Source organism: Monodon monoceros, unplaced genomic scaffold, assembly GCF_005190385.1.
Source record: "Monodon monoceros isolate NGI ecotype Baffin Bay Population unplaced genomic scaffold, NGI_Narwhal_1 Super_Scaffold_20, whole genome shotgun sequence".
Classification (NCBI taxonomy): Eukaryota; Metazoa; Chordata; class Mammalia; order Artiodactyla; family Monodontidae; genus Monodon; species Monodon monoceros.
The window spans coordinates 115,240,545-115,263,688 of NW_021703777.1; the positions used below are offsets into that span (position 1 = coordinate 115,240,545).

Sequence of the window (23,144 nt, forward strand, 5' to 3'; positions counted from 1 at the left end):
ATATAACATCACATTAGTTTCAGGTGTACAATAATGATTTGATACTAGTATATACTGCAAATTGATCATCACAATAGATCTAATTAACATCACACATAGTTACAAATTTCTTTTTCTTGTGAGAAGAACTTTTAAAATCTACTCTCTTAGCAACTTTCAAATATACAATACAGTATTGTTAACTATAGTCACCATGCTGTACATTACATCCCCAGAACTTATTTCTGATAACCTCAAGTTTGTACCTTTAACCACCTTCACCCATTTTGCCCACCCACACCTCCACCCCTCTGGCAACCACCATAGATTATCTTTTTAAATCAGTAGTCCTTATGAGATAGGTACCATCATAATCCTCAGTGTATAGATTATAGATGGGATTCTGAGGCACAAAGAGGCTGAATATCTTGCCCAAGATCACATAGCGTTAAGTAGTGGACCCTGGATTTGGTCTGGACCTACACCCTTAACCAATTACACTGTGATCTCATTTACTCCTCAGAATTACCCTGAACATGAAGGTATTATTATTATTTCCATTTTGTAGATGAGGTATCTGAAGCCCAGAGAGGCTAACCAACTTGTCCGGCAATCACTAAGCTTATAAAGTAGTAGACTAGGGTTGGACTTACATACTTATCTGACATCAAAGTCCAGGCTCTCCCTTCAGTACCACAAGATTTCCACAGTCTCATTAGACCCCAGAATCCCACTCTCTGAGACCTGTTAATTATGTGTTCAGCAAACCATGCACCAAGAGCCTACTCTACATATGCTTAATGGATGGCTTTGACCACTTGAGAGACATTAGAAAGGACCCTACTATCATAAGATTGCTCATAAAATCAGATGCTATGATAATATGTTGGAAGTGAAAACCAGTCTCTGAAAATTAAGCATCTGTTTTATAAGTAGAAATGATGGATTTGACAGTGATTTTGTATGAGTTCCCAAAATTCTTTCACTTATATCAGGGTGAAAAGGTGATATTCATGGGCTGGGGGCGGTGAGGAATGTCATTAAAAAAAATAAAGCAAAATCAAAGGTTCTACATAAAAGAAAGTACTCCCCTTGGCTTCATGCCTTTCCCACTAAAAGTAATTCAGGGAACTTGCTTATCATAGTGAATCAGCACCCAGCTTGGTTTGCTACTAAACCAATAATAACTTGAGACATTTCAACAGGAATAAGTCTACACAGAATAATGCTGAGAGAATCACAGTTTTCAGTGTTTCAAAATATATCAAAAAAGTAGTCGTCACTGGAATCTTAGAGTTCCATGAAGTGTCTCCTGGCTGAGCTAGCATTCATCCTGGATATGGATGAGGCAGCAAACCCTTCCTGCTGCAATGTCCTCAATGGAAGGTTTCTCGACAGGTATTTCTGTTGAAAAGTTCCCAGAGAGGACATTTTTATACCTTATGTTTTTTCCAGTAGTTTTTTGTTTTGTTCTGTTTGCTTTAAACTATGTCTCATTGTCATTTTGGAAACATCTCCTAAAGAACTACTGTAATGGATTCTAAATGTGGGTATGAACATTCTCGTCACTAACTTCAAGGAGAGAAGATGTGAACTTCTGAGTTAATTGTAAAAAACCCTCATTATATTTGCAGAGCTTTACTGCCTTAATTTAAAATCATAGATCCACTAATACAGTGATAATTACGAGGACTTACTATATGCTAGGTGCCATTCTAAAGACTTAACAAATTTTAACTTTTTTAGTCATCACAAAATGACTAGTGTATGAAGAAGGTACTATTATCATTCTACTTTACAGATGAGAAAATACAGTAAAGAAAAGTTAAGAAACTTGTCTAAAGTGATGGGGCTAAGACTCAAGACCCAACAGTCAGACTCCAGAGCTATTCTCTAATCACAAGGCTACATTACCTCACTTGATCACAAGACAAAGGTCACATATGAAAGGAATTGCCCATCAGAGGTGATAAGCTATACCTGTCTCAGGAATAACTCAAAAGTTACTTTATACCTTCCAAATCAAAGAAAGAAATGTTGAAAAAACTTCTTAGAGTTTGGTAGCCCCAAATGATAGACACTTGTGAACAGGTACAAGGGGAGGGAGAAAGGTGTCGTTTTTATTTCTACCAGCCTATTTGCTTCTAACTCAAATGGTAGGGGGAAGTCTAACATTTTGCTAGTTCCATTGAGTGAATACCCATGATGTGTTTGACTAAATTCCTCAAACACCCACTTCAAGCCATCATATATTACTATAGCTGTGCTAATTTACACCAGGTAAATTAAGGAAAAAAAGAATAGTGATGAGAAATCCCTCAAATTTTAGTAACAATAATGCAGAAAAATGTTCCTGCAAATATTTAAATTAAAAAATAAATAAATTAAAGCAATGATTTTGATTTAGGGGAAGCATAAGGTAACCTTTTTTTAAATGAAATTCACCTATGATTACATGAGATAATGCACATAAACACCAAGTACACAGAGACAACATTTTGTAGTGGGTAAGCGTGTGGACTTGGGCCAAAATGCCTGCAGCTGAATCCCAGGCTGCCTCTTGCTTGTTGGGAGACATTAGGCAAACGATTCAGCTTCTCTGTGTCTCAGTACGCTCTGCTATGTAATGGAGAAAATAATAGGTGTACCTCACGATTTGTGAAGATTAAACAAACCAATATGTGCGATGGGTATAAAACAGTGCCTGGTGCATAGAAAGCATTCAACATATGTTAGCTCTTAATATTCTTATAAAGGGCACTCAATAAACAATAGCTACTATTTCATAAACTACCAAGGAGGGAAACACACACAATGATTAAAAAAGTTCTTTTGTTTTCTCTGTTAATATGAATCCCAGTTTAAGGGATCTAAGAGAACTAAAATAGAAAAAGCAGCAGCAGTGTCTGTGTAAATCTCATATTGACATGAAGAATAATATATCCCCAGGAGTCTTTTACTGAGACATCTTTGTTTCTTCTCTACTGTTTTCTTTTTACTGAAGTTTTATTTTTCTATATTCCTCTGTATTCAGCCTATTGGTCAATTTTTTTCTCTTTTGTCATCATCTATTGTACTAGCATTGTTGTAGTGGTATACAAAGATGAGACCAGGATTCAAAAAGACTGGTACAGTATTTTTTAAAAAAGAAACTTAATATCAGCTTTGAGACTCACTGTGATAAATTCAAAGTACCAATATTAAAGAAAATAAGTGTGGTGTATTTAGCAATATAGAGAGAATTCTTAGGGGAAATGCTTGTAAATGAAATATATTCTCAAAATAGAATAGCTGGTACCCTGAGCAAGGTTCTAGTAGGATAGTTGAAGCTTAACTAGGCCTATCACACAGAAAGTGGAACAGTTGGCAACCCAATCCCCGAAGCTACCCCAATTCAGGCCTGCAACAGTTGGGGCTCTGAGAGAACCTGGCTGGCCTCTGACGATGCAGCAGGCAGCTGTTCTTATCCCTCCTCCTCAACACTGTCCCAGGATGAAGGGTCAGCAACCTGGTCTTTTTAGAGTAATTGACCCCCTTGCCTGAGAAGCGTGATCAGTTTCCGAAACCAGAAAGAGTGAAACCTCGGTCTGAACAGGGCAAACTCCCAGCTCACAGCGCAAGTGATGAAAAACAATTCTCAGAAGCTGAATGACTGATGTAGGGAGGAACTTAAAATTCCAGCTGCCTTTCAAACACAGGGAATTTATGTGGGTTTTCTGGTACTTCTAGAATTCTTCTGAGTCAGAAGCAGAAGTTAGGACGATCTTGAAGAGAGAAAAATCACAACAAGATGAGATTCTGAAAACTTCATCTGAATCTAAAATTGCTTTAGTTTCAAATACAGTTAAATTGACTTAGTTAAGTTTTCCTTTTGTGGAGTTTAATTACACTTTTTCTTAAAAAGTAAAAAACAACTAGGTTTCTTTCTTACATGGCATTAGTTCTTTTTTCTGCTAGCATATCTCAGTTTGATAAAGAAGTATTCACAAAACCATCCTCTAGAGCTAAAAATCACTAAGGAATTGGCTGGACTGATATAAATAAAATGATAATTTAAAGTATCATACCAACCCTTTCACAGTTGGAAGTTTCTTTCTTGTTTTAATCACACTCAGAATTTATTGATGGTCTGGCCCACTGGACTACTTGTTGATGCTTATCAGATGGTGCCACTTATAATCCTTCATATAAACTCAATATGGGCTAAATAGATTTTGAATTCTACATTATGAAATGTCCAGCAAAATGTCACAATTCATTTCAGGTGGTATTACTGAAATTAAGAGCAAAACAAAATATATCTCTTAGAACTTTTAATTTTAGTTTTTCACTTCAGTTCACCAACTATTTTCTTTATATACAGTGTTTTAGTGTGAGCAAACTATTGCCTTCACAGTATTATTATTATTTTTTTGGCTTCACAGTATTCTAATATGCAGTTTTCCAACTTTTGTTCCCAGGGAAAAATTAAGATTCCCCTCGCCCCAGGGAAATTATGATTCTAGTAGCCCCTGGATGGGGCCCAGGAATTTGTTTTTGTAACATATACCCCAGGTGATTCTGATGGTAATGGGCTGTGAACCTCACTTTGAAAACCAGTTTTCTGACACACAAAACACTGAAATCAACTTTATTCTTTAAAACCCATCAATAGTTTTCTAGTTCATTCAGTCCGGGACAGCCAGACTTGTAAACGGCACCTGCTTTCAAATGCTCTTGATGCCTTGTCTGAAGGGAACAGGCCCTGAAGTGCTGATCTTGACAGCTTTATTCTAAAAGCCCAGGAGGTGGCAGCAAACTCTCTTCCCGCTCAGAGAGTGCTTCACAGGCAACCATTCTAAAGTGTGTTGCAAATAATTTGCTTTGAACAGTCTTTTAAATTTGTTTTTTAAATAGAAGAATAAAGAGGGCCTTGAGATGTGATTTTATCTGACCCCCTGCTTCTAATCAAGTCTGAGAATAAATATTTCTAGGAATAGAATGATACAATTTTATCATCTAGAGAAGCGACTGTACAAAGTTCCCTGGCTGATTTTTCTTATCTCTGGGCAAAGGGATTGTATGACTTCCCTTGGCCGTAGGGCAGTAGAGTCTCTTATCTCCAATCAAAAATGTTCTTACTAATAACTGAAATCTCTCTGGCAGTAATCAAAACATTCTTATTTTGGGATCTAGACTAAAGGAGAATTTTGAAGCACTTTGAATGCTAATTAGCTTTTTAAAATGGAAACAAGTATGATTGTAAAATCTTCAAAACTAAAAAGAAGTTCGTGTGCTTTATGGATCACAGGGAAAGATCCCAATATTTTTGTTTAACCTTAACATTAAGACAATCAGATTGTGTGCTGGACTGACAAAATGCAAAGTCAGTCAAGAGGCTGCTTAAACATTAGAAGAGTGAACAGAACAAAGGGACAGGTAAGGCCCACTGAGTAGCAGCTTTGATCCTAACAGGAGTATTGTTTTCAGGCCTTTGACGCACTAAAGTTTATTTCTAAAACAAAAAGGATGGTGATGTGTCTGGAAGTTCTGTAATATGAGATATATGCTTGTACATTTACCAGTGGGAGGAGAAAAGACTAAAAAGGAGGTAGGAGAGCTGGATATTTGAGGAACTTTGGTATGGATGAGAGAGTAAAGGTCTCCATTGTGAAAAAGAAAAACAGGACTAGTGAATGGAAGTTACAAGACAGTAAATTTCAGTTTAACTTAAGAAAACTTCAAAAACTTGTGGGGAAGGAATGGAGAAGGAACTAACTAACATATGTGTTAGACATATAAAATGTGTTAAGGGTCTTAATCCATGTATTTAATTTTCACAACGACCTTATTTGGTGGAAATTATCCTCATTTTTTTTTTTTTTAATTGATAAGGAAACTGAAGCTCAGAGAGCTTAAGAAAATTGCCCAAAGTCACCCAGTCAGTAAGGTGGCAGACTCACCAGCTGAATCCAAGTCTATCTGTTTTCATAGCCTGTGATTTTTCCATTGCAATGCCTATCAGGGGTGTTATAAAAGGAACTCCTATACCTCATGGAAGCTTGATTGCAGGATCTCTAAAATGCCTTCCATCTCTAAGATTTTATAATTCTCTATATAAATAGCTCCTTAAAAACATTTGGGTTTTAAGTGTTGTGAGAATTTTGATGCAGTTCAATGCTTTTTAAAAACCAAGGTCAGTTTAAAACCCGACAAGACAAAATTTGTTTGTTCCTTACCACTTTAATTCCAGAATATTTGAAGAAAAAATCTTAAAGACATCATTTTTCTAATGAGACAAAAATCAGAGCTTAGGAGGTTAGAGAATAATTTTTCTTTCCTTGAAGCCCTGACCAGAAGATTTGCTTTGGTTCCAGTGTCTGTAAAGTGTGACTATAATTCCTCCTGTCTATTCTCGACACCCGCAGATACTTCCTGAGAATGGAGAGCATTCTGAAACTCAGAGACACCTCTAGTCCTAGGGCAGCCATTGGGCACACTGGAGTAAAGTAAGAAAAGGGCTTGCAATTCTGTAAAGCAGAACTTCTGCTATTCTTTGCTTATCATTTCACCTGAATCACTAGATCTCCATCCTTTGCTCTTAAAATGCACATGTTCCATTTTATGAAATTACGTCAAACATATCATGCATTCATACAAAAAGCAATTTTTTACAAAGAACCATTTAGTATTTACCTTCTTTGTTTTCACTATTCAACCTCTGTTTTGTTGTCTTCTTTTTTTTTTTTCCAAACTTCTGTGATATTCTACCTACCACTGTCAACCACGGGCAAAGTGAAAATCCTGTTTTGTGAATGGTGCATAGATGTTTAATTATCAGTGTATCATGGGGATGCATTGCATTGTCAGACTTCATTTTGTCTCATCTAGACTTCATTTTTTTTGCAAAAAATGTACTGGTCTAGACAACTAGTTGTAACATCAGAGTTGGATTTCATCTGGGACTATCTGACCCACAGTGAGAAATTGTAAGAGTTGCTCCCCCTACCCACACCTCCTTCAGGCTCTTTAAATGAAGGAATTGGGAGATAAATTTCCTCCCAGCTAAAACACACAAAAGCTCTAGCCTAGGTCACTAGCATATGTGATTCCAGGTAGTCAATCATCGCTGACCTATTAATTATATTTTAAAAAGGACTTATCCTCATTAGATTTACCAATATTGAGAGATGCAAGATTAAGGACAAGAATGGAATGGGAAAACAACCATCAACTGGAAAATCTGAATACCACTATCAGAAAGTGTCTCATAATATTTACAAAACAGATCAAAACAGATTTGAGAGGAACTTTTTGACTGGTATAAGTAAGGAATCTTTTTACAAACAGATAAGCTCTGGACATTGTTTTTCCATCCCTTCCCCAGCATTTTTCTTTTCTTTAATGGATAGTTGCTTAAGAACTTCAAACATACATCTTACTGAAGGATCTCTTCTCTTCTCTCAATCTCAAATGTATATTTATGATGGCCTAAACATGTTAATACCTCCAGAAGAATTTACCTTTCATATTAGGCTAAGACTATACAACCAAAGTGGCTTAGAGGGTTGATGAAGTGTTAGTTAGTTCATAAGGCTTTTGTTAATTCGTCTATGCATTTGTATGAATCAATACTGAAAGTGAAACAATTGTTTAGCAAGTGGATAGTCAATAGCTACCTAACATCATATCAAAATGAAGGTAAACTTGGTAATGAGGAGTGGTCAGGGAAATAATAAGGAATGAGATCTTTTGAATAAATGAGTGGCCCACATAGAAAAATTTGCTGTAGTATTAATATGCAATATTATGTCTAGATAATTACATACTGCCATTTTATAAGTGCATTAAGAAAACTATGCCAATAGGAAAAGCTGTAATAACTAATGTCAAGGGCAAAATTAAATATTTGCTCTCTAGGGGTTCCCTGGTGGCGCAGTGGTTGAGAGTTCACCTGCCGATGCAGGGGACATGGGTTCGTGCACCGGTCCGGGAAGACCCCACATGCAGCGGAGCGGCTAGGCCCGTGAGCCATGGCCGCTGAGCCTGCGCGTCCGGAGCCTGTGCTCCGCAACGGGAGAGGCCACAACAGTGAGAGGCCCGCGTACAGCAAAAAAAAAAAAAATTTGCTCTCTAATTTTGAAAGTTTGATAAGTAGACAAGCATCCTAATACCTTATGAGACATCCCCTTGAACCATTAATGGAACTACATTTATACCTGGGATTAGTATCTTCAAGTAAAGTAAATGCTTCCTAATTTTGAAGAAATGTACCTGGGGCACTTCTGATAAAAGATGTTTCTGTATTTCGCATTTGCATTTGAAAAGCACACCATCAGGACTATCACTGTACACTCTGCTTTAATCTATTTTACCCCTTAGTGGTCTTTTTTTTTAGTTGTTTATTTTTGGATAGTTTTGGGTCTTCGTTGCTGTGCATGGGCTTTCTCTAGTTGCGGCGAGCGGGGGCCACTCTGCTGCGGTGCGCGGGCTTCTCATTGCGGTGGCTTCTCCTGTTGCAGAGCACGTGCTCTAGGGCACGTGGGCTTCAGTAGTTGTGATGCGCAGACTCAGTAGTTGTGGCTCGTGGGGTCTAGAGTGCAGGATCAGTAGTTGTGGCGCACGGGCTTAGTTGCTCCATGGAATGTGGGATCTTCCTGGACTAGGGCTTGAACACTTGTCCCCTGAATTGGCAGGATTCTTAACCACTGCGTCACCAGGGAAGCCCCCCTTAGTGGTCTTTTATCTCTTCATTTGAAAAACCATCATTCACTTGAAACTCCCACTTACTTTATGGCGTTCTTGTGTCTCTAAAATGAACTGACATATATGAAATTATTGTGTAAATTCCCTCAAACAAGAAAGCTATCATTAAATAAAATGTACCATTTGTTCCAGAGAGATATGGTAAGGCAATTAAGCAAAATTTTTATCTACTCTGCACTTAAGGAAACAAGTTGGTGATTTCCCAGATGAAGAGTTATATTTTTTTTATTCCTAATTTTAAACATCACTCTGGAGCCATGTTTTTGACAAAGGAAATGTAAATATGATTTGGCACTAAATCTTAAACTTCTGTACCATTTTTTTTTTTTTTAGATTCCTATATATGTGTTAGCGTATGGTATTTGTTTTTCTCTCTGGCAGGAATAAAGATGTAGACATAGAGAATGGACTTGAAGACATGGGGTGGGAGGGGGAAGCTGGGGCGAGTTGAGAGTAGCATCAACATATATACACTACCACATGTAAAGTAGATAGCTAGTGGGAAGCAGCAGCATAGCACAGGGAGATCAGCTCGGTGCTCTGCAATGACCTAGAGGGGTGGGATAGGGAGGATGGGAGGGAGGCTAAAGAGGCAGGGGATATGGGGACATATGTATGCATATGGCTGATTCACTTTATTGTAAAACAGAAACTAACACAGTATAAATATTGAAAAAAAATCTTAAATTTTCCAAGAACAGTAGGTTAAACATTTTCCCCAAGGCCCAGGATATGAATCAAAGGATCTATTTAATAAGCTTAAAAATGTAATGGATAGAAGAACAGTTACAAAGATCAAGTAAGTTGTTTTCTTCATGCTGTATCCTCTGCATCCTTATGAAATAATGTCACATATTGTGTAGTTGTTGATGTGTCTGTCACTACCATTAACCAGCTTGGATTTCCCGTTTTTTAAAAATGTTATAAGGAATTGTAAGAGTAGGATTGCCTAAAAAGCTGCCAGTAGGAAATTTGGAGAATGTTATCATGCAGAGGGCCCGAGCAAGGTTGTTCTATAGCACCCACACATATCTTAAGAATTGTTCTTAATACCTTAACTGATAAAATTTTCCTCTGAGAAAGCCATTGTAGTTGGGAAATGAGTTTGCTTAAGGGATATTAGCTCCACTTCAAATAGCAGGCACATAAGCTATAAAAAATATCTCTTATCCCTACTTTCCTTCTAGGGACAAATGCACATTCATGGTAACTTTTCTTTTTGTGAATGAGGGAGGGAGGAGATGGTTGCCTGGATTTGTTACAGGAAAGAAGGTGTTTAGAATATTATGGACAGCTAAAGCTATATTCACATAGTTAAACCATTTTAAATGTTTTTTTTAAATTAATTAATTTTATTTTATTTTTGGCTGCGTTGGGTGCCCGCTGCTGCGCACGGGCCCCCTCCAGCTGCAGCGAGTGGGGGCCGCTCCCCGCTGCGGTGTGCGGGCCTCTCACTGCGGTGGCCGCTCCTGCTGCAGAGCACTGGCTCCAGGTGCGCGGGGCCCAGCAGCTGTGGCCTGCGGGCTCAGTTGCTCCACGGCATGTGGGATCCTCCCGGACCAGGTCTCGAACCCGTGTCCCCCGCATTGGCATGCGGGCTCCCAACCACTGCGCCACCAGGGAAACCCTTAAATGGGTTTTATAATTTATCATAAATATAATTCTAATTAGGGATATAGTATAAGTATTAATTTTATACTAATACACATGACTCTCTTTTATGAAGTGCTTTCTATATGCCAGGCACTGATAATTTTTCTCTACAAAAACCTCCCACAAGGTCAAAAATTCACTTATTTCATACAGGATCAGCATCCTTTATTTATTGTGAAATTCTCTATAGAAATTGATGAGAGCTGAACTTTTGCTATTATTCTTTTCAATAGTGTGAAATCTATATAACTTTTACTGTTTAAATCTTCTGAGGAGAGAAAACTTCTTTTCAGAAAATATTTTGAAATGTGTTTAAAAGATTTTATTTTTATGTTCAAACCAAATTAGACTTTTATAAAAATACACTTAAGGCTTTTCCCCAAGAATTATAAAAAATTAAAATGGCAATTCCAGTTACTTAAATATAATACAGTCTATATTAATAGGAGTATTTTCACAGATTATAATTTTGAGAGTGACATACTTCTTTTCTGAGGATAGAGGAAAATGAGAGGGTAGAAATTGCTGTTGTAGTAATTTTTTTCCACTAACATATATAATGCCTTAAAACACATTACTCAGATAAAATTTTATTATCTATGGCCTTAATTCTTCAATTTCCCTTTACAAAAATGAGCTGTGTAACTTCAGGTAAATCACCTAATTTCTATGCCTCAGTTTCCTTATTTGCAGAAATTGGGGATTATATATTTGCAGAAATTGGGGATTGTTGGGGGGATTAAATGAGTTAATAGACAAAATGCTTAAAACTGAGACTAGTACATAGTAAAAATTCTGTACACTTTAGTTATTGTTATCATTGCTTCTAAGATGAAAGGGACCACAGAAGTATAAGTGTAGATTCCTGCCTAACATCAGTCTTCATGACCTTAAATTAATGTGGTTATTTTTATTCTTCTATAACAGAAGGTTAAAAAAGATCAAGAAGTCTATACTTTGGCCCACCCAGAGCTAGCAGAGAGATGAGGTCAGTGGCGATGTTTCTGGCCAGCACTGCTGCCAGCGTTCTGGTGGGAGGGAGTCAGTGGCTGGCACAGCAATATCTGAGGCGTGCAGTGCTAATGCCACTTCAAAGGCAGTTCCCTCCTATTTTTATCCTAGGGCAGGAGCCTGCCTATGCAGTTGCCTCTTGAACAAAAGGTTCTGCCAGGTCTCTGACACCTTTTAAGGCCTCACAGACTCTTCTCACAATAACAAGAATAATCTTTTGTGCTACGTGGCATTTGATTTATAAACACAATCTCTACTCTACCCATAATCTTGAAACAGTAGCCAGCATTCTTACCGTTTTACAACCAAGGAAAGTAAGGCTGGGAGAGGTTGAATCATATGGGTAAAAAGAGGCAAAGGCAGGACTCCCAGGTCAGTGTGATGTCCAAATTCACATTCTTTCCAATATAACATGCTGGCTTCTATTGTCAGTTATAACTCTTAGCCTCTCTCACAAAGGGATTGCCTTCAAACCTAAAATAAAAATTTTTTAAAGTTTATTGTTTTAGAACCAAAAATTTAATCTGATAGTTAATCTAAGATGAATTAAGATAAATGGTTAATGGCAAAGCCAAGATGAGAAGCTCTAGCTACAAGACATTATCTCTTATTTTGATGTCTAAGTATGTTTATTGCATTCATGGAACTATTTAAGCAATGTATGGTTACTTGGCTACTTTTCTATTCAACAGTACAATTTATTAGTCCTGGTTATCTGCACTATTCTTGGTAAGCAGAATAATATTGCTGATTTCGGTTTAAAAAAATGGACACTTCCATTTTTTAGATAAGAGACAGCTACAACAGAATTTCCCCAAACTCCACTTCTTCCACCAGGAAGATTTAAGGTTCACTTGAGAAGGCAGGGAATATGTGATAGAGACTGTCTTATTAAGAGGCTAGAACAAAAATGACCTTAAAATTCTACTATCCCCCTGACTACTTAATTGTATCTAAATTACATCAAGGGAGCACTTGTCCTATACTTAAAGATCTCTAGGTAATGGAATTCTATATCCCTATGGAGAACTTCCGTCCAATGTTGACCTGCTTCCATCGTCAGAAAAATTGTAATCGAAAACTCTTTAGAGCTGGAATTGCCCCAAGAGATCAGATAGTAGAAACTGCCATTTCCCACACCTGCTTGCAATCTCACGATAAGTGGTAAATTAGCTTTCAGCTCTCTCTTCTCCAGCTCTAACCCATCCCAATTTCCATTATCTTTTTCTTCTTTGGTCTTTATTTTTAAATCTTACAAGTAGATTTTGGGCTGTCTTTAGGATTCATGAATCATTTTTCTAAGACTTTTCTCATTTGGGGAATCAAAGCAGTTTAAAACCCTTACACTTCCACTGACCTAAATGCAAATCATTTATTTGAAGCATGTTACAATCTTTTACCTGTTTAGAAAATCTGATTTTTCATAAACATTGATTAATCCTATCTGTCTTGCCAAACATGTCTTGATGTGCATATTGGTGTGCATGTATTGGGGGTGGTGGGATGGGTCTATTTGTGTGAGTCCCTCATCACATGTAAATGACCTGTGAGAAGGGCTACATCTTGGGACAGGACCAAAAAGTTTGGTGAAGATAAGTGAATTTCCTGATTATGGCAGTCTGATAAAGAAATTATTATTCATTCATTTCACAAATACTTACTAAACATCTACTTGACAGGCACCATTCTAGGTCAAGGGATGTCTTAATGAATAAAACAATAACCCCTACTTTATTTTTTTAAATTTAATTTTATTTATTTTTTTTATACAGCAGGTTCTTATTAGTCATCAATTTTATACACATCAGTGTATACAGGTCAATCCCAATCTCCCAATTAATCCTTGGTGTCCATACGTTTGTTCTCTACATCTGTCTCAATTTCTGCCCTGCAAACCGGTTCATCTGTACCATTTTTCTAGGTTCCACATATATGCATTAATATACGATATTTGTTTTTCTCTTTCTGACCTACTTCACTCTCTATGAGTCTCTAGATTCATCCACATCTCTACAAATGACCCAATTTTTTTCCTCTATATGGCTGAGTAATATTCCATTGTATATATGTACCACATCTTCTTTATCCATTCATCTGTCGATGGGCATTTAGGTTGCTTCCATGACCTGGCTATTGTAAATAGTGCTGCAATGAACATTGGGGTGCATGTGTCTTTTTGAATTATGGTTTTGTCTGGGTATATGCCCAGTAGTGGGATTGCTGGATCATATGGTAATTCTATTTTTAGCTTTTTGAGGAACCTCCATACTGTTCTCCATAGTGGCTGTATCAATGTACATTCCCACCAACAGTGCAAGAGGGTTCCCTTTTCTCCACACCCTCTCCAGCATTTGTTGTTTGTAGATTTCCTGATGATGCCCATTCTAACTGGTGTGAGGTGATACCTCATTGTAGTTTTGATTTGCATTTCTCTAATAATTAGTGATGTTGAGCAGCTTTTCATGTGCTTCTTGGCCATCTGTATGTCTTCTTTGGAGAAATGCCTATTTAGGTCTTCTGCCCATTGTTGGATTGGAACAACCCCTACTTTATTTTTATTTATTTATTTATTTTTTTAACCCCTACTTTAGATGGAGCTAAATTCTAGTGGGGAGAAGCAGATAAACCAAATAATTAAATAAACATTTATTATGTTAGATAGGCATAAGCCTAAGGGGAGAAATAAAGCAGGGAAGGGGGATAGGGAATCTTGGGGTTGGGGGGAAGAGAGAGAGAGATTGAGAGTAGCCAAATAGTGATCATAAGATATCTGAGTAAGGCCTGAAGGAAATGAAGTAGGATCACCCTAATTTCTGGAGTACTGTGTTCCAGGCAGAGGATCAGCGAATATAAAGGTCCTGAGGCATGAGGGTACCTGATCTGTTCAAAGGATAGCAAAGAGGCCAGCGTAGCTGGAGCAAAGTGGTAGGGAGAGAACAGGAGGAGATGAAATCAGAGGTATAAGGAGGGGTGAAACCAGCAGATTTTGTAGGGCCTTGTGGGTCAGTGAAAGAACTTTGTTTCCTGTTGTGAAATGAGAAGCGATGACAGAGTTTTAAACAGAGGACTAAGTGACATAATCTGACTTAGGTTTCAACAGGATTCTCAATATGGCTGCCGTATTGAGGCTAGACTAAAGGAGCAAGGGTGAACTGGGGAAAATAATTAGGAGACTATAGCAATAATCCAGGCAAAAGAGTATGGTGGGTTAGCCCAGGATGGTACCAATGGAGATGGTAAGAAATAGTCAGATGCTGGATGTATTTTAAAGCTGACAGTTCAGGTGTGGAGTGTAAGAGATGGGGAGGAGTCAACAATCACTCCAAATATTTTAACCTGAGCAAATGGAAAACTGGCAGATGCCTGGTGCTTTCTTCTATTCATGTGCCCTTTCATGGACCTCTGCTTTGTAGAAGTTCTAATCAGTGATTTATAAGTCAAAAGAAATGCCATTTATTCCTGTTGGCTTTTATTAGAATCTGCTTATGATAAAGTATATGTTTGTGATGAATATTTACTGATCATGTGTGTTTAGAGAGAAAGGAGTCGAAAGAGTTGAAATAACATTTGTCAGCTGGAGATTCTCTACTGTGTATGTGTAAGCAGGATTTCAGCCAAGAGAATTTTTTAGCTTATAAGGTTTATGGTATGAAACAGTTTGAACTTCAAAACGTATATCACATTAAACTTCTTTGGCTTCTAGGGCTATTTGCATTGCTTTAGAATTCACTTCTTTGTCCTAGGTAAACCTCAGATGACCTTTCCTTATTTTAAATGTCAAGTGTTTCCTGGCAGCTAAATTGGTTACTGGACAGTTTAACAAGGAAGCTCACTAAGCTGCTTCATTAACAAGCTATGTGGATAAGTCAACATCTAACTGACATAAAAGATAGTTCATGTCAAGCGGAGAAAGGCCCCCCGCTCCTCTGAGCTTTTCAGCTGACCTGAATGCAGGGTGCCCGGTGTCTCATCTTAAGAGAGAGGGAGTACATCTCATGTGATGTATTCCCTACTCACTGGTGCCTACTTGTGCTTGTGACAAATGGCAAGATGCCAGTATCAATTAATCCAAAATTAAGATTTCAATGACCCTTTCAAAAATTTCTAACATCTCATTCCATTTAGTTTGCTTGGATTCAAATCTTTTTTTGAAAAGATATTTTTTCAAAACAATTGCGTTCCAAGTACAGTGTCATATGTATTTGATTAAGAACCCTGATATGAGACTGCCTGAGTTCAACTCCCCCCACTCTAGCACTTTTTAGCTTTCTACCCTTACGGAAGTTACTTACTCTCTTTAAGTGTCACTGTCCTCATCTGGAAAATAGGTATCTTAAAAGTGCCTACTTCATGGGGTTGTTATGAGGAATATATGAAATATTCCATGCAAAGCAATTTAGCACCCGCCACTGGGCACACAGTAAGTGATCTACTAGTGTTGGCTATTGCTGAAGGCAGAAGCAGGAAAATGCTTCCTTTGTGTTTATCCTTTTGATGGGAATACATAACACTAGGTGATTCGTGAGTTCAGTGTGAATATTTGCAGCCTTTACTGCATGCATTTTATTGGACGAGCTAAAGACTGACATGTACTCTCATGGATTCAACACTTAAATGGCACACTGGTCTAAATACACAGAGACTGTTGTTCTACGTGCAATATTAACTATGCCACCTGCCAGATGACATGGCCCCTCAGTCAGTTTGAATGATATCTTCATGGGTTTGCTTTTGGTGATTGTGTTTCTGGAAGTACATCTACTTAAGGAGATCAAGACATTATATCTGCATTAGTTTTATCTAACAAACTGGCAGAAAAAGGATGCAGAAAACCTGAGGGAGTGAACACCATAGATGTTATTTTCCCTTCGTTGGAAAAGTGAAGAAAAGCATGAGGAGGTGAAGGTGCTCCGAGAGAGTGGAAGCAGCCTGGAATATGTGAAGGAATGGCTGGAGAGGAGTATAAGTAGATGTACTTTATGTTATCAGGATCAATGGGGTAAAGTTATGGGAGGTAAAGTTTGGTTCAATATATGGAAGATGTTCTGAACGATTAGAGCTTAAGCACTGCCTGAGATGCCCTGGAAATGAGTGAGGCACCTTCTCTAGGGCAAGGCCTGGGTGCGGTATAAGGTTTCAACTTTTAAGACTATTTGAAGTTATTAGATAAATTTCTTGAAATTAATTAGTAGAAAAAAACACATTTCATTCTATTTTTAACCTATATTTCACTTTAAAAAGAAAAATAAGAGAAAGAACTATATGTTCTACTGAAAATGATAATGTTATATAACAGAATATTAAAGTGGAAATTTCCCCCAAGGCCCTCAAATATAAGAGATGCTGCACACTGAAGTGAGATTCCAGATTAAAACATAGACTTTACAAAGAAAATAGCAGACATGAGTGCCCCGGTGTGTTCACGGAATAGCAAACCACTTCCACAATTCTTGAACTCCTTAGGTCCAGGTTATTAAAGGGGGTCAGAGTCTGGTAAGGAGAGAGGATTTTGTGAGGAGGAATTCTGGAATGCTGCAGATCAAGTGTGTGTTTGGAGTAGGTGGAGTTGGGGGGCCCTACCCTCTCACCTCCAGCCTTGTGAGAAAAGAGTTTCAAAGTGGCTTCTTAGGGAACTTGATCCAAGATGTCAGCATGCAGATGGATGGGAGGTCAGAGTGGGTGGGCTGCAGTCAGTCTGACTCCCTCCCAGGATATCTACAGGGTGAGAGATGGTGTGAAAAACTGTTTTGGCAAAGAACCAGGAAATCTGCTGCTGCACTCCCAAAGGCAAATGATGTGAGCATTCCCCATGGACCAGAGCAGTCCAGGAGTAAGGAAGAGATGGATGGGGTCGTCTTGGGGCCTCTCCAAGGGTGCAAACAGACCCTACTAGCTACAACGGTAGGTAGACAGCTTTCTAGGGGGTGCAGATTGAGTTACAAGTCAACCCCTAGAACTGAGATGAATTGGCATGAACCGAGGACTACAGATGAGCTATCTGATAGGAATAAGAATCTTCAAATATCCCTTGAAAGTTTTCTTCTCTGGGCCTCCCTGGCTCTGAGAGTGAAAAGCCAGAATATGATGTTACCAAATCAAGTAAAAATTTCTTTCTGCTCTTTTTTTCTCTATCCTGTCATTCTAACCCCAGGGGGCTGGAAGTCAGGGCTCGCAAGCTAGGAGAGGAAGAGGAAGAAAGCATGAAGAAGCCAACCACAGTGCCTTCCCTGAAGGAAGGTGATCCTCCTGAAATGGGCCGCAGTTGGGGAAGGAGAGGAGATTTAACTCTAAGAGGAGATCGGAGTTTGTTATTCCAGTGGCTGGAATATTCTATGTTGAAATCAAGTGGTTTGGGTGACTTAAGGTAATGATAGGACTAGTCCTAAAAGGAAGCAGAATGTCACAGGACCTGCTAAGTTTTCATCAAGCAGCAGTGAAAAAATTTCTTTCATTAAAAAAACTTGAATGGTAGTAGGAGACAAAAAGAAATAAGCATTTTGATGACACATCATACATAATAATACACAAAAAAATAACCAATTTAACATACTGGTTACAGTTAAGTGCTCTCATATCAAAACTAAATTCTTTTGATAATAATACAACCCAAGATAGAAACTCCAACACAGAATCTAACCCATGTGTGGCTAGGATTCTACCATCAGACATCTAAACTCCAAAACAGAAGAAACACTTCTGTTATTTTCAGGTCCCTTTGGTCATTTCTGGCTCAGGATAGATCACATGGCTTCATTTAGCCAGCCAAGCAGAGAACAGCATGAGCCTTGGGACAGAGATTGACAGAAGGAAATAGCACCAAAGAATAAGATGTGAAAATTGCTTTGGGGAAATACGTTAGAATTAGGGGTTTGGGTGCAGGCAGAGACTAGAGGCCTGAAATATTTTCGGCATGAACAGAAACAAAAATGTACCTAAAGAACTATTTATTTATACCACAGTTGCATCTCTAACCTAAGACAATTTGTAATTTTCTTCTATTGTTAGCATTTAAAGGAGCATGAAGTCACATTTGGCAGTCTGAGGAGTATATAGAAGAGCAATTGTCATTTTGTTCATTGAGGTCATTGCACTCTTCCTTTACGACCTGCACTGCTGCTATATTTGGCATATGTCTATTCTACATGAGACTTTTCTTAAAAGCTTCAATGCTATTTTAAATTTCTCTTCAGAAAACTATGACTTACTCTTTCAACATTATACTTCAAAGTTTTACTCTTTCTCCCCACATTCAACTGATTAATGTTTTTTGCCTTAGCTGAAAAACAATCCCTGATGTCTTTGTTTTTAGAGTATCATTCAACAGTGTTTTGAACTTTTACATTTCTGTTAAGATTCCATTCTTTTGAAGATTTCCCAACTAAGTGGGTAGAACAAAGACCAGAAACTAAAGTTCTCTCTTTCATCCAGTGTTTTTCATGCCCTATCACTGAGGTGTATGCCTTCACATTGTACTTAATACTTCCAAATATATTGATAATTATTTATTTTTCCAGTTATTAGCCAGTGATGTTAGTTACCTGTATGTATATTCAGGAGCCTCTCCTATATTTCTCTGGAGACCTGAGTCTTTTTGTTGCCATCCTTTACGTCTCTATTGTTTTAAAGACCAGACTAAAGCAGGTGCTGTATCTGATGGAAAACAGATATCATTGGAATGTGAAAAGTGTCCCAGGGACTCTATAGACCAATGTTGTTCTCTTTCTTCCAGAGATAAGGACAAAAGGGAGACAGACACATACTGTGGGAGAGAAGAGCTAATTCCTCTTTATCATGCTGAATGTTAATACTTCTCACAGTGTACAAAACTGGCTATTGGTCCTGTCAAGATAGGTAAAGAGTCTCTTCTCTAAATTGACCTCTGATTGACTAACTCACAATTGCAGAGCTAAAAACTGTACTGGATTGTATGCTTCCTGAGGAGAGGGACTTTATCTGAAGCATCTTTGTATCTTTAGCTCATGGGAAGTGCCTAGAAACATTAGGTATTCAATAAAATTTTTGTTAAATGAATAAATGAATGAAAACAATGCACTAACAATGTGGAATAGAAACCAAGTCCTTAAATAGTGACTTACTGGATTTAGATTAAGAGAAGGAGATTAATGAAAACAAGTTTTTGCTAAAAGTCAACCATTATTACTAAAGTTTTTTTTTTTCTTTTGGCTGCGTCCCTTGAGGGATCTTGGTTCCCCCACCAGGGATCGAACCCGGGCCCCATGCAGTGAAAGTGCTGAGTCCTAACCAATGGACTGCCAGGAAATTTCCCCATTATTACTAAAGTTTTAATGACTGAAAAGAGAGAATCAAGATTCATTATATTGACTCCCTTACTCTTTATATGCAAACCAAGATTGAACCACCCACCTTCTTTGTGTGCCTAATGGAATAACAACAACAGAAATACCTAAACATTTTAATCTGAGACATTTTGTCCAAATCCAGGTGTTGCTATTCATTTTAAATTTAAGAACTTGATTAAGAAAGAAAAGCTGTTGAAACCATTTATAGTATCTGAACACATTTTTAAGCATGGCAATGCTTTTTGTTCAAGAAACACAATGTTATGATACGTCCAAGTTGACTCATTTCTCTTAAGTGCGCCTTTGATACTTTTTGCCAAGAGTTTGTCTAAGGGTCTCATGCAAATGGGAATGTGTGAGAATATAATGTATATAACCAGACTTCAAGGTCCCTGGAAATACAGAATGGGTAAAAAGAGAGAATAAAAGAGCTTTCAGTAATTTATATTTCTGCATATTAGACAAACTGAACATTTAGCATATACAAGGGAATATTTCAAGGACACACACTCTCAAGGAAATAAGGAATGTAATACACATAAAAGGAACCAAAGCACAAATGACACAGTGGCTGAAATGTTTCCTTCAAGACATGGGCAATACACCACACTCAGGAAATAAAGATTGATGTGATTTTCACAAATGTATAAAAAGAATTTGGCTGGAGAAAGGCAATCTACTCCATCAGACCAGTAACACTGAATACCTCTAAGTAGTTTTTCTTTGCTTTTGCTATAATCAGTTGATCAATATAACATATTAAAAGTCACTTGGGAAAAGTACAAAGCCCAGTAGCTCATGGTCTGTTTCCAGAGTTATCAGTATGTTAAGTTTATCTGGTATCAGGAAGACAGGATTAGAATGAGGGTGGGCTGTGGATATAGATATGAATATGAAGAGTGCAGACAGAAGTAAGGGTGGCTCCCAGTGATGACAGGGCACCTGCCATGGTGGTTATGACTAAGAAAGATGGTAGCAATTGGAGCTATGGGTTTAGAAAAGGAGAGCAAGGAGGAGGTTCTAAATGAGGGCCAAGTCCCAGACCAGCACTAATAATACACCGGGTAGAGGCAGCCTATCTTGGCTTTAGGACTAAGCATTGTGGTGATTTGATTTTTACAGTGCTTAGTAATGGTGTGGAGAATACACTGGAATAACAGTCAATCAGCATAAACCAACATGAATGAGATATATTAACATTTTCATTATTTCTAGCAGAGTGGACGCTCTCTTTCTCTTCCTGGAAGACCAGTCCCACCCACCATCTCTACAACATCTCCTTGGGTATACCAGCCTGCTTATAACTACTCTAGCAAACCAACTGATGGGCTAGAGGAAGCAAACAAGAGACTAACTCCTGGGGAAGCAGCAGCCAAGTCTTCTTTTGGTTTACTGGATGATGCCTTCAGACCCAGAAACATTCAGGAATCCATTATGGCAAATGTGGTCTCAGCAGCTCGGAGGAAGGTGCTTCCAGGGCTGTCTGAGGATTGGAATGAAAGACCGTCCTATGTCCCTCAAACCCAGAAGGCCAATATGGGCTCATTTGGAAGGCAAGAGTATAATGTTGCATTCCTACCCAATAATAGTATGCCCACCAACTCCCAACATGATTCACAGGTACCATATGCATATTATAGGCAGCCTTCCAGAAATGATTCTGAAATAATGTCCATGGAGACCAGGTCTGATTATTGTGTTTCAGTAACCAATTGCAACTATAACCCACACCCTAGGGGATGGAGACGCCAAACATGAAAATTAGAAGAACTGATCGTGTGCCACTTATAATTTTTTTTAATGTTTCTTTGCAGTGGTTTTGACTTTTCCAACAGATTTAGATTCTCTTTTGATCTTGGCTTTTTCTCATAGGTCATTTATCTGAGTGTGTGTGTGTGTGTGTGTGTGTGTGTGTGTGTGTATGCACATGTGAGTGTGAATCACTTCCTTCTCTGCAGATGCATAGAGAATTTCTTTGAAGAAGAATTCATTTTCTGTGCTGATGGCACTTATATGTAATTCATAATCTTAATTCCATTTTTTTCATTAATATGGAGTAGTCTAGGCAACTAAACTCTCTCAATTAAAATGAAATTTAAGTATTTTCTTGTATGTGCCTTAGTCTAGGATGGAATTAATGAAATATGGTATGCTAACTGTCATTAGCAGTAACAGCAAGAATATAACATTGGAGAATTTTTCAATGGGGCTATGACAATGAGTAATAATTACATAAAAAGGATTTCCTTGGTGGTATTTTAAGCATTTCTCTGAAGTATATTTTAAAATCTAATAAAATTTGGTTTTTGGAATTGAAATACAGATGTTCTCAGAAAGAAATAAATATTTGAGAGTAAGACAATTATACATTTCAGACAGATTTTTGAGATAAATGGCGTAATATGTGGGGAATAGAAAGATTTAGGTACAGGATTTAGTTTTTTTTTTTTTTTTTTTTTTGCGGTACGCAGGCCTCTCACTGTTGTGGCCTCTCCCATTGTGGAGCATGGGCTCTGGACGCCCAGGCTCAGCGGCCATGGCTCACGGGCCCAGCCGCTCCGCGGCATGTGGGATCCTCCCGGACCGGGGCACGAACCCGCGTCCCCCGCATCGGCAGGTGGACTCCCAACCACCGCGCCACCAGGGAAGCCCTACAGGATTTATTTTTAATCTACTTAAAGCCAGTAGCCTGAGACAGGAATAGATTCTGGGTTCAGGCGTTCTCATTTGTCAAATGAGAATATCAGATTATTTAATCTCTTATATCCTTAACAGCTCTGATATTCTGAGTTTCTCTCATTTGTAGAATGACCCTTGATGCATTATTCATTTTTATTGCTCATCATATAAATATCAGATTAAGTTTAGGAGTGGATGAGGTCCCTGGTGTCACTACATGTATCATTAAAGGTCCAAGAGGAATTGTTGGGCAGCAGGTTTTGTGCTATGTGTTATGTGGAGTGAGGGTTGATGTGAAGAAAAAAAGCTATTAGTGGATTTAAGGAAGTGGTAGAGGATGTGTCTGTTATTATGCAAACGTAGGTCATGACCATTTATTTAGTTATGGAAAGCATGCCACAGAAGCCTATGCAACAAGTGGTGCTTCTTTAGAAAGACATCATTAGGATATTCGAAGGAAGTTAAACAGTTGCTTGGACAATTCCATGACCCATGCCTTTTTAGCATGACCATGAGACAATCAGTCAAACACCTGCTCCTCACTGCCATACCCACAAAGTATTAAATACAAGGAAATTCAAAGTATTTTACATCATAAACAAGCATTGAGAACATTTTAAAATGAAAACATCTTGAGTGTTCAAAACTTTCTTAGGTTTCTAAATATGATTATTTTGTTTTGTTTTACTTTTTTTGACTCTTGAATTTATCACTATGATGGTCTCTTTCACAGGATAAAATTTTTTAAAATTGCCA

The 23,144-nt window shown here is 38.0% G+C and overlaps 1 protein-coding gene across 4 annotated transcripts in view; it reads left to right on the forward strand.

Moving 5' to 3' along the window:
- The window catches only part of SYNPO2 (synaptopodin 2), a 169,525-nt gene extending 147,352 nt beyond the window's left edge, over nt 1-22,173 (forward strand). For 2 of the 4 annotated variants that reach the window (XM_029235196.1, XM_029235197.1), the window contains exon 5: nt 20,928-22,173. In XM_029235196.1, coding sequence (XP_029091029.1) covers nt 20,928-21,467 — 540 coding nt within the window. In that variant the 3' untranslated portion in view covers nt 21,468-22,173. Of the gene's footprint in view, nt 1-17,539; nt 17,940-20,924 lie in introns of those variants that run through there. The other 2 variants (XM_029235195.1, XM_029235198.1) reach the window with 2 other exon arrangements.
- The last annotated feature ends 971 nt before the right edge of the window (nt 22,174-23,144 follow it).